Source organism: Tachypleus tridentatus, chromosome 12 (assembly GCF_004210375.1).
Source record: "Tachypleus tridentatus isolate NWPU-2018 chromosome 12, ASM421037v1, whole genome shotgun sequence".
Classification (NCBI taxonomy): domain Eukaryota; kingdom Metazoa; phylum Arthropoda; class Merostomata; order Xiphosura; family Limulidae; genus Tachypleus; species Tachypleus tridentatus.
Window position 1 is genome coordinate 15,102,429 of NC_134836.1, and position 24,214 is coordinate 15,126,642.

Consider the following 24,214-nt stretch of genomic DNA (forward strand, 5'->3'; position numbering starts at 1 on the left):
ATAAAAGTTTAAAAACATGGTGACACTGTCCAGCATCAGGGGTAAACCCACAGTATAAACATGTATAAAATGAGTCCATAGTTTAAATGTCATAACAACAGCATGACAGTTAAATGTTGGCTATTCTGACATGAGTGTCACAAAAGCTATGCATTGGTGGATCAGTCCAGGATAAAAGAAAATAATGAGTTAAAAACTGTAACCAATGCGTGGCATGGCCAGGACAACTTTCTTCTACTGATCCTTAAAGAAACAAGATGGCTAAAGATTAACTACAGGTTTGATCTGGAAAAGCTTGTTATCATGTTGCTCACTTCAATTTGACTGCTAACTGGTGTGGAATTGAGCCTTCAATACAGGACTGAAATCCATATATGGAACAGGCATAGCAGTGATAACACCAGAGCATCAGCAAGCTTGTTTCTGCAAATGACGACATGGAGTGGTATACAGAAAAAAATGGATAGAACTGGATTTGTCGTTTTATGGTACAAAGCAACTAGGCTATATGCACCAAACAATCAGTAAAAAGAAAATAACAGTGAAAGTATTATAAAGGGGAATTAAGTTAAAACAAAAACAGTGGCTCAACATCAAATAAAAACTTAAACAGAATTAAAAAAGCCAATGGTCCTTAAAAAATTAAGATGTGCAAGGTGAGCAATACCACCATAGCCAATGACACTGTCCAACATGAAGGGTGAACCCATGGTAAAAACATGTCTAAAATGGTGCTGTTGCTCACAGTCATAACAATGGCACAACAGTAAATTGTGGGCTATTGTGACTTGAAGGTCACATAGACCACACATTAGCATATCAGTCCCAGATAAAAGAAAATGATGAGTTAAAACACTGTGACCAATACATAGCCTAGTTAGGACAACTTCCTCCTTACAATCTTTATGGAAACAAAATGACCTAAGTCCAATATAAAGTTTTATTTGGAAAAGCTTGTTATCATATTGCTCACTCAAGTTGACTGCCAACTGGCACAAAGCCAAGCCTTGAATACAGGGCAGTAGTCCATGTATGGAATATGCATGGCAGTGATAGCACCACAGCAGACAGACTTAGCTGCAGTTTCAGCAAGCTCATTTTTATGAATACCAGTGTATCCCAGTATCCACAAAAACTGGACAGAAATGGGGCAGTCAGTTTTGAATATCAATAAGAATAGGGCAAAAAGTAGCATGAAGCAATTCCTGAGCCAGTATAAGTAGTACAGTTCATGTACTGCATAGCTTCTACATGATGTAGGGCAAGAGAAATGGTGTATAATTCAGCAGTGAACACAGAAACTGTAGAGGGAATCTTGTGTACAACCAATGATTCACAACAATCCATGTAAAAGTCCACAGAATTACCTGATTTTGAACCATCTACATAAATGGGAATGGAAGGATAGTTTGAAAGACGTTTGGTAAGTAAAAGATGGTATTTCCTATTAGGAGTATGCACCTTCTTCAAATGTTTCAAAGAAAGGTCACACTTGGGGATGGTAAGAAGCCATGATGTGGTGGGCTGACTTGTGGAGACATCAATGCTATCCAAGGACAGATCTAATTCAGCCCAATGCACCTGGATAGGAAGGCCAAAAAGAACAATGGTAAACCATTTATTCTGAAAAAGCATAGCCCACTAAGGAATGAAAACACAAACCCAGGGGGATGTGATCGTAAGGATCGAAGCTTTGAAGCATACAGCAGAGGTGTAGAGGAGGTTCATGAAGCTCAGTATACAAATTCTAGACTCTAAGAAGTGCAGAAAGCCCCTGTGCAGAGCCGAAGCACCAGATATTAAATGGGGTCCAAATATCTTCAAGCTTGAGGTTTTAGCAGAGCCATAGATCAGGCAACCAGTCCACTTTCAATTAAATGAGACAGATCTTGAGCACAGAACATCGATCTGCTCCCCCAAAAGGTATATCTTATACATAAAAGAAGGCACAAAGGATGTTCAGTGCCTTTTTACACTTGACACATAGCTGCTTCATGTGTGAAATGAAAGACAGCTTACAGTCAAATATAAGCCCCAAGATCTTTGCTTCAAAGACCAAAGGAAGCTCAGGAATGGAGTGGTTGGTTAATTGGTTGGTTGATTTTGTGTTTTATGGCACAAAGCAGCTAGGCTATCTAGCAAAGATGTGTAGCAAAATTATAATAATAACTTGCCAGAATGACTAACGGGTAGTTCAAACTGATAGTTCAAACAGCAGCGTTAGTTACCTGAAGTTGGCCTTTCCAGTCCTGGTTTTGCATTATTTAATGTTATGGCCAGTTTCTAATTTCAAGGGAGCCACAATAAAGAGGTGTAATGTATAAATTAAAAAACTTAAATCGCATTAAAAAAGATTAATGGCCTTTAAACAACTAAAACATTTCCAATGTGGAAAGTGTCACCATCACCAATAACACTGTCTAATGCATTGGTTCTTAACCAGGGTTCAATCGAACCCCAGGGGTTTGGTGAGTCAGTCTCAGGGGTTCGGCAGAGGTCAAAACACGCACACTGCGTGCGTGTCCATTCTGTTCACCCCACTCATATGATTCGTGACATCATGCTCCACTTGGCCATCATTGGCTGTGGCTGACCACATCACATCGCTTGGCCTTAATATCTGTGCTGCAGGGAACTTTGTGCACTTAGCAGTTGACTTGTGACTGTAGTAATCGTGCATCATTTGTGATTTTTTCCCTAACCTTTCCATCCCTTCATACTAACTATGTCGAGCAAAAATAGAAAGTGGTTAGACGAATACCTACAATATGGATTCACGTGTATAATGGAGCATGATGGGAGTCAGCGTCCTCAATGCATGAGTTGCAATGCCAAGTTGAGCAATTCTAATCTAGCACCAGCAAAACTAAAAGATCACTCCCTAAAGCTGCATGGATATGGGAAATACAAGAACAAAACGCTTGTTGAATTCAAGGTAAAGAGAGCCAGGTTTGATGAAAAGGCTACTTTGCCTGTTCTCGGCTTTGTACCCATCGACAAACCGATCCTCACAGATTCGTACAAAGTTGTGTACTTGATCGCAAAGCAGGGCAAACCACACACCATTGGTGAAGCATTCGTAAAACCAGTTGCGTTGAAGATGGCGAATATCATGCTGGGAAAAACTGCTGAAAATAAGTTATCCCAAATTCCTCTTTCAAATGACACCATCAGCAGCAGAATAGATGACATGAGCGATGAGATATTGGTTCAAGTAGTTGCAGATCTGATTTCAAACCCAGCAAAATTCAGCCTTCAACTCTACGAAACCACCGACGTTTCCAATCTAAGCCAGCTTGTTGTATTTGTGCGCTACGTGAAGAACAACAAGATAAAAGATATTTTATTTTGTAAGCCTCTTACAACAACAACTAAGGCAGCCAACGTGAAGAAACTTGTGGATGACTTCTTCAGAGACAATTATTTTTCGTGGGATATGGTTTCTGCAGTTTGTTGGGATGGAACTCTGGTTTTGGTGTGCTGGTGAAAGTTGATGCACCACATATCATTGTACGCACTGTGTTCGGTACAGGCATGTGTTGCCAACAAAACCTTGCCTTCAAAACTGGCAGAAATATTAAAAATTGAAGTGGAATGTGTGAACTTTGTGCTAAACAGTGCCCTGAAACACCGCATCTTCAAAGAGCTGTGTAATGAAATGGGCTCTGAATTCGAGGTATTTCTGTACCATTCTAACATTCAGTGGTTATCCCTGAGAAAGGTGCTAAATCGTGTTTTTGCCATGCGTGTGGACTTAGCCCTGTTTCTGTGAGAACACCAACATTGCCATGCAGATTGCTTCAAAAAATCTGAGTTCATTCGCATTTTGGCGTACGTGGCTAATATCTTCAATGCTCTCAATCAATAGATGCAGGGCGGTGGAGTCAACATCATCAATGCAAAAGAAAACCTGAAGGCTTTTCAAAAAAGCTACCGTTATGGAAACAACGAACAGAGAATGATAACTTCGCAAACTTTCCCCTGCTGAACGACTGTGTAAGTAAGATCAAAGATGTGTCTGAAATCTGAGACATTTATGTACCCGGGGAACTGAAGCAAGCAATTGCCATGCACTTAGATGAGCTTGCAAGGTCTCTCGATGGATACTTCCCCACCAGAGAGTCATATGCAGCATGGGTGAGACAGCTGTTCACGTTTAGTGTTGCGACAGCAGATGTCAATGATGAATACCTTGGTGAAATCATTGAACTTCAGCAGAGCCAGGTTCAACAGCAACTTTTCAGAACAACAACACTCTCAACGTTTTGGTGTCACCAAATTGTAGCGTACCCTCTTATTGCTAAGAAAGCCCTTGAGATACTCATACCGTTTGTTACAACGTATCTTTGCAAGCAATCCTTTTCGAAAATGGTAGACATAAAAACGAAGAACGGGAACAGACTTTGTTACAAAAATGATATGAGAGTGGCACTTGCCAAGGTGAAGCTGCGCATTTCTGAACTTGTCTCTGAAAGGCAACAGCAAAAATCACATTGATTTGCAGTAAATATTCATTGAGTTATGTTTTTGGTTTTGTGTGAAATTCATGTTTTGTTGGTTTTGTTCTTTGAACACAGTGATATTGTGTGCAACTGATGCATGGTTCATTTTGTGCACTAATAAAATATCTACTTATGTTTTGAACTTGAAAAAATCACATTTTATTTTTCCAATTACAAAGGGGTCAGTGAATGCAAGTACGAAATTTCTGGTGTTCAGTACCTCCAACAAGGTTAAGAACCACTGGTCTAACGTTATGGACAAACGTTGAGACAGAACATGTTTAAAGTGATGCCATCGCTGAGAGTCGTAACGATGACAAGAAAGTAAAATGTGGCTTATTGTCATTCGAGTGTTACACAAACTACATACTGATGCATCAGTTCCAGATAAAAGAAAACGAGTTAAAAAACTGTAACTAACGTGTAGTCTAGTTAGAGCACATTCCTCTTTCCAATCCTTATGGAAGCAAGATGGCCAAAGTCCAATAAAGGGTTCTATTTGGAAAAGCTTGTTTTCACATTGCTCACTTCAAGTCGACTTAAATATAGCAGTTTGAGTACTGCTTAGCTTCTATGTGATCCAGGGCAAGAAAAATGGCATACAGTTCAGCAGTGAACACACAGAAGCTGTAGAGGGGATTCTGCATGCAACCACCAAACCACAACAAACCATGGCAGAGCCCACATAGTCACCTGATTTCGAACCATCTGTATAAATTAGAATAGAAGGATGTTTTGAAAGATGTTCAGCAAATAACAGACAGTATTTCCAATCGAAAGTGTCTGCTTTTCTCAGATGACTTAAAGATAGGTCACATTTGGGAACTGTAAGAAGCCATGGTGGGATGGTCTGACCAGTGGATATAGTAATGTTATCCAAGGACAGACCTATTTCATCCAACTGTGCCTGGATACAAAAACCAAAAGGAGTAATGGAAGACCATTTGTTCTGAAAAGTATGACCCATCAAGGAAGGAAAACACAACCCCACGTGGGATACTTTGGGAACAAAGGAACAAAGTTTCAAAACATATAGTAAAGACAGTTGCAAATGGCAGAGGTGCAAAGAAGGTTCATGAGACTATGTATAAGCTCTGAACTGGGGAAGTGCGAAAAGCTCCAGTGCAGAGCTGAAGTACTTGATGATGAATAGGGTCTAGCATCTTTATGGCTGATGATCTGGCAGAGCCATAGCCCAGTGATACATAGTCGAGTTTTGATTGAATAAGAGCATGATATACCTTCAGCATAGAATGTTGATTCGCTCCCAAAGTGGTGGAAGAGAGGACACAGAGAATGTTCAGTGCTCTTGTACATTTGACCTGTAGCTGCTTGATGTGTGATATAAAGGTCAGCTTATGGTCAAAGATAAGCCCCAAGAACTTTGTTTCAGGGACCACAGGCAGCACAACTTTGCTGATACAGAGTTCAGGATCAGAGTGAATACCCCGTTGGCAGCAAAAGTTCATGCAAACGGTTTTAGAGAGAGAGAATTTAAAGTCATTTGCTGTGGTCCACTTGAGTAAACAACAGAGGGCAGTCTGTAGTTGCTGCTCAATATACCTCATGTCTGACAACTGAAATAAGATGTGAAAGTCGTCGACATAGAGCCCGTTTGCAACAGTAAGAGGGAGTTGTTCAGTGGTGGCATTATTTTTTATACTGAAAAGTGTGACACTCAGAACAGAGCCCTGAGGAACTCCAAGTTCCTGTAGAAAAGAACAAGAAAGTGTCAAACCCACATGAACTTGGAGTCTCCTGTCCATTAAAAAATGTTTAAAAAATTGGCAAATGGCTACGTAACCCATATATATGGAGGTCTTGCAAAATGCCATACCTCCATGTTGTATCATATGCCTTCTCAATGTCAAAGAATATGACACAAGATGTTGTCGTTTGAGAAAGGCTTCTGTGATTGACATTTCAAGACAAATCAGGTGGTCCATGGTGAAGAGCTGTTGTCGGAACCCACACTGGGTGGGCAAGAGGAGGTTGTTCGATTCAAGGAACCATACAAGATGAGCACTAACCATCCTCCCTAAGGTCTTACAAAGACAGCTTGTCAAGGCAATTGGATAGTAATTTGAAGGAATCTTGGGATCCTTCTCAGGCTTAGAGAAAGGTAGGACGATAGTCTGGCACCAGGCATCAGGAAAAATAATAGATGGTGCAGCATTTCATAGTGTACATCATCAGGTCCAACCGATGTACTGCCAGAATGATAAAGGGCCAGTTTGAGTTCCACCAGTGTAAAAGAATGATTATAGTTATAAAGACAATCAGCTTAAAAGGAAATGAGGTGATTGCTCTGCCCGAGTCTTGATGGCTAAAAATGTGGAAGAAGCAGAAGTGCTAGATACAAGCAAGAGCTTTCACCTAAAGTATCAGCAATGCTCTGGGTATCAGCTACTTCCTGGCCATCAGAGAGTAAGATCAAGAGGGGGACAGAATTATATTGCCACTGACCTTTCAAATCTTGTAGCATATGACTTTGGAACTGGTGATAGAAGATATGCTGGTTGTGAACTTAATCCAATATTCCTTCTGGCTCTGACATCTTATCCATTGAGCATGAGCATGGGCCTGCTGGAAAGCAATGCAATTCAAGAGTGTGGGATATCTACAGAAAGTATCCCAGGCCCGTTTTTCAGCCTTCTGTGCCATGTGGCAGGCAGGATTACACCATGGTCAAGAATATAGTGGAAAATGTGTCAAGGTTTTAGGAATATATTGAACAGCTGCTTGAATAATACAGTCAGTTACTGCTGCCACACAGTCGATGGCAGGATCAAATTCTGCAAAGGCAGTGAAAAAAGTCCCATTTGTCTGGTCCATCTTCCACCGGGGCATGCAAGTCGGGTGACATTGACTTTGGACAGCCTCTCTCAAAATCATAGGAAAATGATCACTGCCTCATGGATTACTATCAATCTTCCATGAAAAATGGGAGAATAATGAAAGGGAGTAAATTGAGAGATCAATAGCAGTAAAAGACTGACTAGGTGCATGGAAATAAGTATGAGAGCCAGTATTGAAAAGAAAAATGTTGTGATCAGAGAGCATACACTCTACAGAGTGACTCCTCCTATCAATATCAGCACTTCCCCAGAAGGGATGATGTCCATTAAAGTTCCCCAGGATGAAAAAGGGAAACAGCAACTATTCAATGAGAGTATCAAGGTCTGATTAATCAGATGTCTCTCCAGGCAACGGGTAGAGAGAACAAACAGTGATGGTATAACCCAAGGAAACACGGAGGGCTACGCCTCAAAAGGGTGTGTCGAGTGACAAAAAAAGGGTGGGCACATGCTGATCAACCAACAGTGCCACCCTTCTATGCACTCATTCATCACACAGCTTGTCATTTCTGTACAAAAAACTGCCGAAAAGTGACTGTATCAGCAGATTTCAGAAATATTTCCTGTAAGGAAAAACACACAGGACGGTAGGAAGTAATCAGAGTTTTGATGTCATCCACATTAAAGTGTAAACCTCGACAGTTCCATTGTATCAGGATGGCCATTTTTATTTATGTGTTGGCAAATTGGGTGGAGAACCCTTCTGTTCATGACCATGTCTTTTTTCCTTACTGTCCTTATTAGAGGGAGGCCTATCAACTTCCATGGATCCTGCCCTGGGTCAATTGGGTAGGTCTTTGCTGTTGGAAGGGAATTCCAGTGACCGAGGATGTGAACGAATGATTGTTTTGCATCATGGAGTGGGTGAAGAAGATGTATCTGAGGAAATGCCTGTACCTGGAACCAAAGGATGTGGATCTTGGGGTTTGTTGAAATGTAAGGGACAGAGATAGGTGTTGAAGTTGATTCATCATCTTTTTTAACCATGGAAGTCTAAAGACTTTTCATTTGTTTGGAGAATGATTTTTTAGGAGGCAGAGAAATCTGTCTGCACTCCCACTGTAGTTGTGGAATGAAGTGCAGCAGCATACGTCCGAGATGAGGTGGTGGACAGCAATTATTGAGCCTCAGGAAAAGTAATGTTATGAATCGTTTTCAAATGCTGCACCTCTTTTACTTTCAACTATTTAGGGCAAAAATGAAAGTAGGATGGGTGAGAGCCATTGCAATTGATGCAATGAGGGTCTGTTTCACACTTGTAGACATCATTGTCCTTGCCACAGTAACCGAACTGCTGACACTGGAAACATTGGAGAGAAATTGGAATGTATGGCCGTACTCTCCAATTAAGATAAACTGCCTTGATGGTGGCAGGTGGACGTGGTGACATAAATGTAAGAATGAGGACATTGGTCGGCATCATAATTCCATCTTTGCGAGTGGATATACGCCTCACTGCAGAAACTCCTTGGGTGGAGAAACCAGTGAGAATCTCTCACTCTGGGATGTTCTTCAAATCCCTCTCAACAATAACTCCTCATGATGAATTGAAAGTAGCATGAGGTGTAACCTCGATAGATATGCTCACGACAGAAAGTGTTCGTACCCCTGCGTCTGAGTAGTTTTTTGCTCATAACTTAAAAAGTATCACGATTAGGCTAATAAACATATGCTATATTATAAATATTATATTAACACACATCTACAAAATTTTTTTATATACATTAAACGACAATTAAACTGTTTATAAACAAATAACCAAAAATAGGAGTAGAAAGTGTTCGTACATTTCAGAACGTGTGAAAAAACTGATATTCCCATAAAAATTTTGTTTACTTTGGTGAATAAACTACATTATACCATTCCAGAACTAGATACTGGGTTCATAATTATTGGAATTTAGCCAGCAAATGTACTTCTGGCAATTTAGCGCTGTCTCCGTCATTATCTGCCTAGTCATCATGGCAAACAGAAAACAACTGTCCAGTGATTTAAAAAACTGTATTGTAAAATACAAGTCTCATGTGTCTCTTTTCAGTATTGATACACAACTTAATTTGCCGAAATCTACTGCTCAAAGCATAATTGCAAGTTTAAGCTTACAGGATCAACTGCTAACCTCTCATTCTGGACGCCCCACCAAAATTCTAGAGAGAACCAAGAGGAAGGTTCTCAGAGAAGTTAGTAGGAACCCTCATTTAATATGTAATGACATACAGAAACTGGTAAGGGAAACTGGGGTTGAAGTAAGTAGAGCTACAGTTATGAACATGTTATGCTTTTCTGGGTTCAAAACATGCCATCTTCGTAGAACTCCATATTTAAAGCCTGTTCATTTAGAAGTACGATTGAGGTACGCAAGAGTATTCTTTGGTCAGACGAGATTAAAATCAAACTTTTCGGCAACAATGATGTTCGCAATATTTTCCATAAGAAAGTGGAATGTTGTCCCTACAGTTAAACACTGAGCTGGCTCGATCATGCTATGCAGTTCCTTCAGATCTTCTGGTATAGGCAGCCTTTACTGCATCAACAGAATCATGAAAAATGAAGGGTTTGTTGATATATTAAGCACTTATATCAAGAATGATGCTTGGAACTTGCAACTTGGGCGTCGTTGGATCTTCCAGCACAATAATGACACTAAGCACACATCGAAATATGTGCAATCCTGGTTGCAGAGGAAACCATATAATCATTCTGGAGTGGCCATCACAGTCACCTGATCTCAACCCAATTGAAAACGTTTGGCACGAGTTGAAGACCAGATTTCATCACAATCATTCGAAAAACTTGCAAGAGTTGGACACCTTCTGTAAAGATGAATGGAAGAAAATACCAGTCGAGTACTGTCAAACAATCATGGAAGGCTATGTGGAGATTGCACCAAGTAATTCACCTGAAAGGCTACACAACTGACCATTATAGTAGATGCACGAACACTTTCTGCCCCTCCTATGTTTGGTTATTTGTTTATAAACAGTTTATATTTCATTCAATTAACATAAAAATTTATGTAGATGTGTGTTGGTATCATATTTATAATATATAATACTTTCATTATCCTAATCATGATACATTTGAAATTATGAGCAAAAAACTACTGGGACGCAGAGGTATGAACTCTTTCTGTCGTAACTGTATATCCCCAATTGCCTTTGAATGCAATAGGAGTTCACTGCATTGAGATGTGGACATTTCTACCAATATATCACCAGATCAAAGCTTCTTTACTTCCTTTGGAGAGCCAGCAAGTCCCTCTAGTCCATTCTTGATGAAAAATGGAGACATTTGTCCTAAAGGTTTGTCTGAAAGCGAATGCAATATAAGAAAACGAGGTACAACAGGTGGTACAGATGGTGAGGATTGCTGCTCAAAATCTTCAAGACATGGTTGTTTACATATAGACTGTTTTATCACTATCTTATTAAGATTTGTAATTGAAGTATCCATAATAAAGAAAGGGAAAATTTGGTGCCCACTGAACCCATCCACCATGGATCCCTATGAGGGGATGCACTACGATGTCAAACAAAGACACTGCAGCAACACCAGGGTTTTGTGAGCACTGTACCCAAACACCAGCATCAGATACAATGCCCACAACACCTATTAAGAACATCCAACACTGGTACTTGGTTGACCCTAGCCTGAATGGACCAGCTGACTGACCCAAGCAGAGCCACCCTAAGGCTGACCATCTACAGGAATTCAAGCCTAAAGTGGTATGTTAGGGTTGAACCCCTCCACCACCAGGATCCTCTCCTCCCCCTCATGGGTTACCACACATGGATGGATGTTTAGGAGGTAAACTGAAAGAACAGAACCTTCCCTGAGAGGTCCCCTCACCACATACAGGAATCCACATCAAGGGGGGAATGTTGTGAATGCCCTGTTTGTGACAAAAGTGCATGCAAACAATTTTAGAGAGAGAAAAGGTAAAACTGTTTGCTGTGGTCCACTTCATTAGATGACTGAGGGCAGTCTGTAGCTGCTGCTCAGTAAACCTCATGTTCGAAAACTGACACAAAAAGTGGAAGTGGTCAACGTAGGGTACATTTACAACTGTAATGTGGAGTTGTTCAGCAATGGAATTAATCTTTATAATGAAAAGTGTGACACTCAAGACATAGCTCTGAAGGAAAAAATGGGAAAGTGTTGAACCCACACAAAGTTGGAATTGCCAGTCCATTGAATAAGTTTTGATAACAGTGGGCAAATGGCCACATAACCCATAAGTGGAGGTCTCACAAAATGCCATACCTCCACATAGTATTATAAGCTTTCTCAAAGTAAAAAAACAACAACAACAGAAGCAAGATGTTGTTGCTCGAGATATGGTTCCCTAATTGATATTTGAAGTTGAAACAGGTAATCCACATTGGGGCGCTGTTGTCAAAACCCACTCTGGGTGGGCGAGGGAAGGCTGTTTGATTCAAGGAACCAAAAAAAATGAACATTAACCATTTTCTCCAAGATCTTACAGAGACAGCTCATCAGAGCAATTGGACAGTAGTATTCTTCTGCCAGTTGTGGTAAACACCAACCAGAAAAGTAACAAGAGAGATGGCACAGCATCTCATACTGAATATCTTCAGGCCCAACTGATATACTATCAGACCGATGAAAAGCAAGCTTGAGTTCCATCAGTGTAAAGAGATCGATTATAGTCATAGAGACAACCAGCTTGAATGGAAAGAGCCAAATGCTCTTCCCAAGTCTTGATGACTAAGAAGGTGGGGGATGAAGCAGAAGTGCTAGATGCACGAGAAAGAGTTTTGCTGAGAGTATCAGCAATGCTCTGGGCAGCAGCAACTTCCTGGCCTTTAGAGAGCAAGATTAAAAGGGGACAGAAGTATAATGTTCACTGACCATCTTGTCCATGTGACTTTGAGGGTGGTGGTAGAAGAGATGCTAGATGTATATTTAATCCAAGATTCCTTCTGGCTGGCCTGGCATGGCCAGGTGGTTAAGGCACTTGACTCATAATCCTAGGGTCGTGGGTTCGAATTCTCATTGCACCAATCATGCTTGCCCTTTCAGCCGTGAGAGCTTTATAATGTGATGGTCAATCCCCCTATTCATTGGTAAAAGAGTAGCCCAAGAGTTGGCAGTGGGTGGTGCTGACTAGCTGCCTTCTCTCTAGTCTTACACTACTAAATTAGGAATGGCTAGCGCAGATAGCCCTCATGTAGCTTTGCACAATATTAAAAAAAAAATCCTTCTGGCTTTAATGTCTTACCTGACAAGTATGTGTACAGGTCTACTGAAAAGCAATGTGGTTTAAAAGTGTGGGATACCTATCGTAGGTATCCCAGACCCATCCTTGAGCCTTTCATGCCATGTGACAGGCAGGATGCTACCACAGACAAGGATACCATGGAAAACATGTCAAGGTTTTAGGAATACACTGAACAGCTGCCTGAACAATACAATCAGTCACTGCTGCTATGCAGTCATCTATCAGCAACTTTCAGATAATGGCAAGATCAATTTCTGAGAGAGCAGTGAAAGAGAGCCAATTAGTCTGGTCCAACTTCGATCGAGGCACATGGATCAGGTGGAATCGACCATTGTTAGTTTCTCTCAAAATGATCACTGCCCCATGGGTAACTGTCATCCCTCGAAGAAAAGTAAGAGAAAAGTGAAGGGGAGTAGATAGAGAATTCAACAGCAGGAAAAGAATGACTAGGTGCATAAAAATAACTACAAGAACCAGTACTGAAGAGAGAAAGGTTGTGACCCCGAGAGCATACACTCTATGGAATGACCCCTTTCACCAATATCAACACCAACCCTGACAGAATTATGTCCATCAAAATCTCCCAGGATCAAAAAGGGAGACAGTAATTGTTCAATGAGGGCAACAAGGTCTAACCAATCATAAGTCTCTTCAGGAGACAGGTAGAGAGAACAAATAATGATGTTACTACCTAAGAAAACACAGATGGCTATAGCTTCCAAAGGTGTATCAAGTGGGCACATGCTGAACAACCAACAGTGCCACCCCTCCATGTGCTCATCCATCATTGAACCTGTCATTTCTGTCCAAAAAAATTGCTGAAGGGTAACTGCATCAGCAGGTTTCAGATTTCAGAAACGTTTCCTGTTAGGAGGCATACACAGAGTGGTAAGAATCAATCAAATCCTTATTGTTATTTATATTTGAACAAAATCCCTGACAGTTCCACTGTATCAAAGTGGCCATTTTTATTTATGTGGAGGAGAATGGGGTGAGGAACCCTTCTGTTTTTTGTTACCACGTATTTTCTTTATTGAATTGAGGTATATCGACCTCCATGGATTCTGCCCTGGGTTGAGTAGACAGGACTTTGTCTGTGGACAAAGATTCCAATGACTAAGGGCATAAATGATTTATCATTTTGCATCTCGGAACTGGAGAAGAAAACAGATCTAAAGAAATGCCCGAACCCAAAGCCAAAAAAAGTGGAACTGGGCAGCCACTGGAAGGAGTGCTAGAGACAGAGATGGAATAAGATGTATACTTGTCAACTTTTTAACCATGGATGACAAAAAACTCTTCAGATGTTTTTCACACAGCTCTGCTGAAGGCATGGAGAAATCTATCTGCACTCCCACTGTGGCAGTGGAATGTAGTGCATCAGCATATGTCTGACATGGAATGGGAGACAACTTCCGAGTCTCTGGGTAGGATATATTGTTTATAGTCTTCAAGCATTGCATCTCTTCTCCTCCACCTAATTAGGGCAAAAACTAGAGTAAAATGGGTGTGAATTATTGCAGTTAATACAGTGTGGTTCCAGTTCACACTCGTAGAGATTGTGTCTTTGTCATCACAATGAGCGCATGTTAAAGAACCATCATATGATGTCTTCAAGTGACCAAACTGCTGTTGCCAGAAATATCTGAAAAATGGAAATATATAGCCATACCTTACAGTTCAGATAACCTGAAATGGTGATGTAAACATCAATAACAAAACACTATTAATCATTATAATTCTGTCGTTGCACGTGGAGATTTGGCACACCACAGAAACATCTCTTGGTTGGTAAAACCAGTGAGGATCTCCAATTCAGGAATGTTTTTAAAGTCCCTCTCAACAATTACTCCTTTCGAGGAATTGAGGGTAGCAAGGGGAGCAACCTCAATGGGTGTATTTCCAATGCTCTTCAAATTTAGGAACAGTTTGTGTTGTGTTGAAGATTTTTCCACCAACTGACTCTGGATGGGGCCACCCCAAGGCTACCTGTCTACAGGAATTCAAGTCCAAAGTGGTGTGTTAGGGTTGGACCCCTCAACCACCAGGATCCTCTCCTTCCTTTCACAGGTTGCCACACATGGCAAACACATTGGTAGACGTTCAGATCCCTGAGCTGGTAAACTTAAAGTACACCATCTTCTTTTGGAGGTCCCCTCACTACATACATAAATACACCTCAATAAGCCCCAAAAGAAAAAGAATATCTTGAGAAAGACAGGAAAGAGCTTTAATGATTAAGTGTTCCAAATACCATGTGGAAAATGATGGGTCCAACTGATGTTGAGGAAGTCAAGAAAATACCAAAAGAGAACCACAAACAAGGAAAAGAGAAAAATCTCTTGTATCAAAGAACTAAACATCATGATCTACTGCCTCTAGAAGCAAAGTGTTGCAGACTAAAAACACAAAGAAGCCAGAATCAGTCATCTTGAAAAAGCTAAGACAAAATGACTAACACTACATCTGTAAAAGTTTGTAACTACTCATGAAATCATGCAAAGTATCTGAGGGAATACCAACTAGAAGAACCCTAAACAGAAAAATGTCACCTAAAGGGAAAGAGACAAAAAGGAAATGGGAAAGGATATAATTACTACATAAAACAAAGATACACACAGACAAAGTGTGAAAACCCAAGGAAGGAACAGAAACAACACCCTGGTGGAACAAAAAGGGATCACAGATTGAAAAAAAGACAAAAAGAGGTGAATAATGGGCTTTCATATAACAACCAAGAAAGGGAAAACAATAGGCTGAGGGAAAATATCTTGGCCAAACTGGAAGAGCTGGCACTACAGTTCCCAGTAAGAGAAGGTGTCACCCAACACTGAACAACAATTGCACAAAACAGGATCCTTTGAAGGAAGGAAAAGAATGGCAAACAATAATCAAGGCGATGGCCATTGAGAAACCCAGAGAACAGAAGTGAAGGTCTCTCTGTAGTCAACCCAGGATGTACCCCACCATGTAAAGACCCATATCACTACTGACATCCAACTTAGGAATAAGAAAAATGAAGAAATGGGGTGACAATGTAAAGATACAAAACAAAAAGGAAGTAAATAAGATGACAGGCCCCAAAAACTTTAAGGTGCATAAACAGAGTCAGTTTGAATTTCCAGATAAAAGACATGGCAAGATGAGCCTCCACACCAAATAAGCCATGGAAAGGTGAACTAGAACAACCAGTCCCTGAAAGATAAGTGTACAAATAGAAATTCCAGAAGAGCAAGGTGCATGAAACCCCTAAAAATTGTGATAAAAACCAAAACATTTATTGATATCAAACTGAAAAACAAACAAAATGTACCTTGTCAATAGAGAAATTAATAAAATTGAACTTAGAAACTATCTAAATATACCAAGTAAACAAAGTACCAACTAATAACTAACCAACAATCCATTAAAAATGATATAGACAACAATTCACAAAGAAATATGCAACTAACCAAAGTCAGAACAATAATGACATGAATTACTGAATGTCCATTTGTGGAAATAAGGACAAAACCACACAATGGTAATCTGGGCCTCATCTACTACAAGTATAGCAATGTGGTTTGTTGTAAACAAGCCAAAATATCATTGAGCCACTGGGTGATTTAAGAGAAAAAAGTAGAAAATAATAAACCTCCACCAAATTGAAAGACTTGTAACAGTAAAAAACGTAAAAATTCCAATAAAAAACCGCAAAACACAAAATGCAAAACAACAAGTTTGAAAGTATCTCCACATGGACTCACTTAACCTTTATACCATATTTGGTGCAGGACCATCAATGTGGGTAAAGTAGTGGTAAAAAACATAAAAATACCCATAAAAACCAAAATATGCAAAACAAAGTTTGTAAGTAACCCCACATGGACTTAACACCCTTCATACAAATTCTGGTGACAATTCATCCACAAAAAGTAGTAGTAAAAAATGCAAAACACCCATAAAACCTGCAAAATGAAAATTTGTATGCATCTCCCCCATGGACCCAATGAACCTTCATACCAAATTTGGTAAAGATCCATTTACAGGAGGTGAGGGTAGAGGTGAAAGATGCAAAAAATGCCAGTAAAAGGTACAAAACACAAAACTGAATATTTGTACGTACTCAAACATGGATTAATGAACCTCTATATCAAATAATTAGTTGTATGGACATAACACAGACAGTACTATTATATTTATATAGGTAACTATCACTAATCCTTTATGTAAAAATTTCAAATGGTGAACTGAACTGTATTTTGTCTAAGTTTTACACAATCGATTTATGTTGCAACTTCAATAAATATCATAATAGAAGTAACTGGCTAAAACAAGTAGAACTTTAATAATTTAAAAAAAGTATTAAAAAAATGTGAGAATTATTTCATTTATATGCATCTGTCAAGTAAAATGAATATGGATCTACTTATTTTGACAAGTTCAAAGACAGAGCTTTTAATACTAACATGATATCAACCTCTCATTAACAGAGCTCAATCATCTATGAAAATCAATTACATGACTAGTTTCATATAAAATAATGAATAAAAATTATGATTAACTTTATAAATACCACAAATATGATAAAACAATCCAAATTAACATTTTCAGTTAGTATTATTCTCAGTTATTTTAACAACTGAAGTCTCGCAATTAGTTCAAGGAATAAATTAATCAGACTGATAATTAACTTCTTCTTACATTCCACTAATTTCTGAGCTCTAGTGTCAATGTTAAACGATGCCAAATGCTTGTAAAATTCCTTAGTGTCAATTTTGAATAACTATATAATATTAGAAATACAACTCAAGAAATCTAGTGGCACATGAACATTAAAGATACAACTGTTTACTACCTAAGACAGAATATTAATATCAGAGAACAATCAAACTGGACATTTATAACCAGTGAAAGGCATCAAACTTTATCATTTTAATTTTTATGCACAAAATCACAATAACAAACTATACAGTTTTGGTAAATATGCCAATCTATTATCAAGGATATGATGCCAAATGCATCCCTTACTCTACTTAAGCACAAATTTAGCAGATATGGTGATGAAAATCTCATATTTACTCCAAGCTTTATTTTAACAAGTTATATGCACATAACCTTACAATACTATGAGCAACTTAATTGGTCATAGACACTTTCAGTTGATAAACTCTATAAAACAAAAGAAAATTTCCATATGTCTGAACATTAAGATAACACTAATTAAATAGTCTTTACACTGTAAATGTGGCAAATGATATCTATTGATAATGACATTAGCAATGAATTTTAAACTACCTTTTCTGAATAAATCTTAATATGAAACATACATTTAGTCATACAAACCAAACATTCTCAATTAGAAACTACTTAATAAAGCTTCACAGTTAAATATTATGCAACGTTAAAAACACGACTAATAGTAATAGCAACAGTGATACCCAATTTACAAGTTCTAGTTATAGACCTATAAACTGCCGGAATGTACGTACTTTTAAGAAATATATACTTATATTCATATATATTTTTTATATTGTGGTATTCCCATACAGTTATTACTGTTTATGAAATTAATAATATTTATATTATTAAATATGATCACGGCTGTTAATGTTACCACTACTAGTGTTACTCAACCTACTCAATGTTACAGTTAAGTGTTACATAACCATAAATATTATAATATTAACATTTAATATCGTAAAATAACCGAATATAAACATTTTAAATAACGGTGGTTATGGCAGTGATAATTGTCTGGGCTGAATTATTCATGACAAATGCTTTCTAAACTTAGCATAGACTATGCAGTTTAAAATTCAACTTTTCATGTTATATTTCGTGAACTTGACAATGCAATAATTACAAGTTAGTCCGAAAGCCTGCGATTAAGCCTAACTACCTAACAGTAATAAGTTAATAAAACTTTAAAAACAATAAAAGTGAACATTAATACAATTATATAAACGTTAATTACCTCTAAAATTTTTTCCTTTGCATCTGCCAATATCTCATAGTTTCTGTAAAGTTTTTCTACGCTGTCCATATTTTAAACACAATTTCGCCTTTAGCACAACTTCTATACGAGTTTAAATCCAAGAAAACACCCGCAAAAAATTACTTAAGCCTTAATTCATAAGTCTTTCCTTACTTTCATATCGTCATACTACAACACTCAGTGAATTATATTTATATATTGTAAAAAATACACAAAGCAATGAATAATAATAAAAAAAATAACCATGTATGATGACAATCAACAACAGACCAACTGCATTTCAGTTTTCTCTTTCTTTCTCTTGAACGAGATCATTACTTATTATATCAAAATTACAGGTAAGTTCTAACTTTTATACTTTTATTATGCATTGCAAAAATTAGCGAAGCCTTAATTTAGGCCGTTATTTTGAGTTGAAAACACTGTTCTTTGCACTTTCTATGATTCATCAAATCTCTCAAAAGAGTTCCCTTCCTCCATCGATATAGCGGCAGGTCTGCGAACTCACACCTCTAGAAACCGGGCTTCGATACCGTGATGGCAAATTACAAATAACCCCTTGTGTACCTTTGTGCTTAAATACAAATAAACAAATAAAAAAGGTTCAAAAGAAGATAAAACACGATACAAGCAAAGTATCTTAAGTTTGCACAGGTGTACGGAAATATTTTGTAGCCGGGTGCGGAAATATCCGACAAATAAGAATCAAAATTTCAACAAAATATGGACAGCAATGTAGAAACTGACACAACTGAATAAATGAAACAGAATTTTCATTTGTATTAAAGAGTAACTCTTCAAACCAGTGGCTAGTGTCTATCGCACAATAGGAGTGTGTGAAATTCTTTTAAAATTTAATTATGTTAATATAATGTCATCAGTTTGGGTTTAAATCCAAGAATTTTTTGCACAGAAGGTGAGACTGGCGAGTGCTCTACCAGCCAAAATAAAGGATTAGCTTCTTTAGTAATTGGAAATAAGATATTTTTAACAACTCAGACATGACTATTAAAAGAGATCTCTCTCCTTTTCCTCTCTCTCCAGTGTCAGTATATTTATCCATTTAGAAAAAACTCTTGACATCTGTTAATTTCAATCTTTCTAGTTATGATTAGACTTTGCATTTCTTTTTACTCATAATGTATCTAAGAAACCCCAAGTGTAATTTTTAATGCTAACCAATAGCTTCATTCTACAACCTACTCAAAATATCTTCCTTCGAGAAGTGTTGTGTAACACACCTTCAAGATGCGCTTTAAAAATCACAACTCAGTTGCTTCAGTTCATTTTTCTGTAGTTGATAGGCCTGGCATGGCCAAGCGCGTAAGGCATGCGACTCGTAATCCGAGGGTCGCGGGTTCGCGCCCGCGTCGCGCTAAACATGCTCGCCCTCCCAGCCGTGGGGGTGTATAATGTGACGGTCAATCCCACTATTCGTTAGTAAAGAGTAGCCCAAGAGTTGGCGGTGGATGGTGATGACTAGCTGCCTTCCCTCTAGTCTTACACTGCTAAATTAGTGACGGCTAGCACAGATAGCCCTCGAGTAGCTTTGTGCGAAATTCCCAAACAAACAAAACAAAGATACTGTAGTTGATGATATTGTGCAACATCCTAATGCATTTGTGACAATTAGTATAACATGGCAATACAAAACATTTAGCTTCATTCCAATAAAAATGTTATTATTTGTCAGCTGTTTTTTTTTCCTTTCAGATATACGTCTTTTGCCATCCTTTCTCTACGTTTTTTTCATGATCACATTTACCATCTTACATTATTCAGCTTCCAAAGCAGTCGACTTTAATGACTTGCTTTATCTACTTTGACAATACATACAGGAATGATCTCTCTTGTAATTACTGTGCATTCTGTTTTCCTATAGTTAATACTTAAGCTCTTCTTTTCAGTTCCACTAACATATTTACCTGAAACTTATTCCAGCTTCCTTGTTAACCAGCTGTTAAAACTTTGTAATCAGCATAATTCAAGTTGTTCAGATTTTATTTGGCAGTAATAAGCCCTGATAAATTCTCAATCTCCGTCAGAATTGTCTCACTGTACAAATTAAACAAGTTAGGTGAAAAGACACAGCCTTGCTTTATGTCTCTCTTAATTTAGATGAAATCAGTTAATTCATTTTATATCTTTATTGCTGTAGTTCGCTCCAAATAGAAATTTCTTAATATTCTTAAGTCCTTACCATCAATGTTCATTTTTTCCAGAATTTAATTTACTTTCACAAAAGCTTTGGTATAATTAATGAAATACAAGAAAATGTCCTTCTTAATTTCTACAACCCTCTCCAAAAGCAAAAAGATAGCATTTTTTGTATCACAATCTTCCATAAAATCATAATCTCTGGTCTTATTCTACTTTTAGTTCTCACCATCAACACCTTTAAAAGCGTTTTTTTACATAGCTTATTAAACAAATAGTTCAATGGTATTCTCGTTCAATGGCTCTAGATTTCTCGGATCTTCTATAAAAATAAACAAGACATCATTTTTTAAATCCTCCAAATATGCTCATGCCAACCAAGTTGAAGCTGGTATCAGCCCAATGTATCACACGATCTTTTTCTTTTATATAATTCTCTCTTGTCCTGTGAAAGAGGCCACACAATTAAACCATGTCACTGGTTTCATAAATTGTTTGATATTTTTTCACACACAGTCTTTTGCTTAATAGTTGTTCTTCATATTATCCTAACCCATCATAGCTACGGAAAAAGAGTCATCTCGTTCCATGTTTATTTTCTAACTCACTTTAATAGACATTGAAATTCCTTCAATTTTACTAGTTAAGAAAAGTTTTCTTCAATTATTCTTACAGGTAGTTGATTTAAAATAAATTATTAGAAGCATAAAAGTGATTGAGAAACAGAGGAAAGCAAGAGGAGTGGAAATGAGTCATTAACAGCATTTGTAAGTGTTCACATTTTTAAGTTCCTGTGGTTTACAATATATATGCTGTTTATAAGTAAATGTAAGACTAATTATCCTTCTATAGAGGTATTATTTATCACAGTTATTACAATATATGCATAGCATAATTGCTTAATCTGAATTGGTTTGGTTTGTTTCGAATTTCGCGCAAAGCTATACGAGTGCTATCTGCGCTAGACATTCTCTATTTAACAGCGAAATACTAGAGTGAAAGCAGCTAGTCATCATCATCCACCGCCAACTCTTGAAATACTCATTGTAACGCTCTCTCTGCTGAAATGGCGAGCATATTTGGTGGAACGAAAATATGAACCCGTGACTCTCAAATTGTGAGTCAGTCACCTTAACCATCTGGCCATACCGAAACCATTGTCATTTTTTCAGTCTCAGTTTTTAGAATCGTGTAAATAAAAAAATCAGTGTTATATAATTTGATTCTTTAAACAAGTATTGGGCCCGGCATGGCCTAGCGCGTTAAGACGTGCACTTCGTAATCTGAGGGGCGCGGGTTCGCGCCCGAGTCGCGCCATACATGCTCGCCCTCCCAGCCGTGGGGACGTTATAATGTCACGATCAATCCCACTATTCGTTGGTAAAAGAATAGTTCAAGAGTTGGCGGGGGGTGGTGATGACTAGCTGCCTTCCCTCTAGTCTTACACTGCTAAATTAGGGACGCCTAGCGCAGACAGGCCTCGAGTAGCATTGCGCGAAATTCAAAACAAACAAACAATAAGGGCTGAGTAGAAATCATATGAAAACTCCTTCCAGGAGAGATTTCTGACACGCAGACTCTTCATGAGCTCCAGATAGCCCTCGAGTAGCTTTGTACGAAATTCAAAAAACAAACAAACAAGTAGAAGCAAATGTACGTAATGTGTATATTTTAGTGCAGATGCTCAAAGAACATGTACACAGGTTGTCTACTTGTAGCTTGAATCGAAACCAATAGTTGGACTTAAAATAAACAACAGTAAAAATTCACAAGTTCAAGATAAGCCACATCACTTTCGAAGTGCGTCACTAAGGTAATTTGCTTGAAAAGCATGTTTATAAACAAAAAACAAACAAATTCCTCACTCTAATTTTTCAAGCTTAGCAGGAAACGTAGGCAATAAATTAGTTTGAAAACAAAAAGAGAAATTTTGCTGAGTCAATTGTTGAGAACAGTGTCCTTAGCGCTTGGCTATTTTTCTCACTTCACTTATTAGTTTAAAAGACAGTTCAATTACCATTTAGATTTTACTTCTATATTTTAGTCAGTTGTGTATTATTTATGTCTTAAAATTCATATTTGAAAAGTTTGATTTTTTTAACAATGCTTCCACGTGCCAGATACCCATGATTTGTGCTTTATGGCAGACCTTAATACAAAATATCATTCTGAAATGAGCTAGGATCCCATTTTTAGCGTGTTTAGGCTGAACTAAAATTCTACACAAACGTTTAGGAAACAATTCGCAGATTTATTAACACTATCTCAAGTTTCTGACTCCCAAAGTACACACTAGTAAACTTAGTCTTTTTCGTGGACCTTAGAAGATGTACGTGTTGTTGACTTACCCTCTCGGCCTCTTGACTATTTTGTTCGCGTTCTTGTTCTTTGTTTTAAGAGTAGATATGAAAGCCTTGAACTTGAAGTCAACGGAATAATTCTCATGACCTTGACCAATGGTTTGTTTTTTTGTTTTTGAATTTCGCGAACAGCGACACGAGGTCTATCTGCGATAGCCATCCATAATTTAGGGGTGTAAGACTAGAGGGAAGGCAGCTAGTTATCGCCACCCACCACCAACTCTTGGGCTACTATTTTATCAACGAACAGTGGGATTGATTATCACTTTATAACGCTCCCACGACTGAAAGAACGAGCATATTTGGTGTGACGGGGATTCGAACCTGCGACCCTAACATTGCCAGTCGAGCGCCCTATAGTTTTACACTGCTAAATTAGTAACGGATAGCGCAGATAGCCCTCGTGTAGCTTTGCGCGAAATTCAAAATCAAACATTTTTTACCTTTAAATATCTTATTGTTCTGTAAAGATAGTATTTTTATATTTAAGATGAAAATCACCTTGCACAAGAGCTATTCAGAGTCTGAGTGCAAGTAAATACATAAAATAACAAATTTTTATTACAAATAGTAAGTGAAATCAAAGTTAGATATTTTATTTTTCAGAAACTAAAAACGTTTTGAAAAGTTATGGTTAAATTTTCCAAAAAAAATACATCCACTCGTTTTAATTTTTGGAACGAAATATGGCAAGTGTGATGTTACCCACATGCAAAACGCATAAATTGGAGTCACAAGGGTGATATAATCAAGACTTACTAATGTTTCCATCGGTTACAGAATTATCATGATCAGTGATGGGTTTGTGACCAACTGAAGAATGATAGAAACCTTCAAATATAACATAGTGCCTTCGATAAATATTTTGTTTGATCAGCAGTAGAGGAATAAAGGTAACCTGACACAAGATCGGCTGAGTAGGTTTCTCGACCACATGCTATACGAAACTTGCAAATATTCAAAACAAAAATTAAACTGAGAATAAATAGAGTAAAATCTGTCTAAGTCGGAATCGCACGGGACCGAGTAAAATTTTCGGCTTCAGAATGTTTTCTGGCTTACACATAGTGAACATGCATTTCCTTAATTATATATAATTTTTTAAAAGAATGTTATAC

The 24,214-nt window shown here is 38.0% G+C and overlaps 1 protein-coding gene across 5 annotated transcripts in view; it reads right to left on the reverse strand.

Annotated features, from left to right (window-relative positions):
* LOC143234937 (apoptosis inhibitor 5-like) overlaps positions 1-19,278 on the reverse strand; it is an 80,257-nt gene extending 60,979 nt beyond the window's left edge. For 2 of the 5 annotated variants that reach the window (XM_076472630.1, XM_076472629.1), the window contains exon 1: positions 18,559-19,278. In XM_076472630.1, coding sequence (XP_076328745.1) covers positions 18,559-18,627 — 69 coding nt within the window. In that variant the 5' untranslated portion in view covers positions 18,628-19,278. Of the gene's footprint in view, positions 1-18,073; positions 18,116-18,558 lie in introns of those variants that run through there. The other 3 variants (XM_076472632.1, XM_076472633.1, XM_076472631.1) reach the window with 3 other exon arrangements.
* Positions 19,279-24,214: the final 4,936 nt, after the last annotated feature.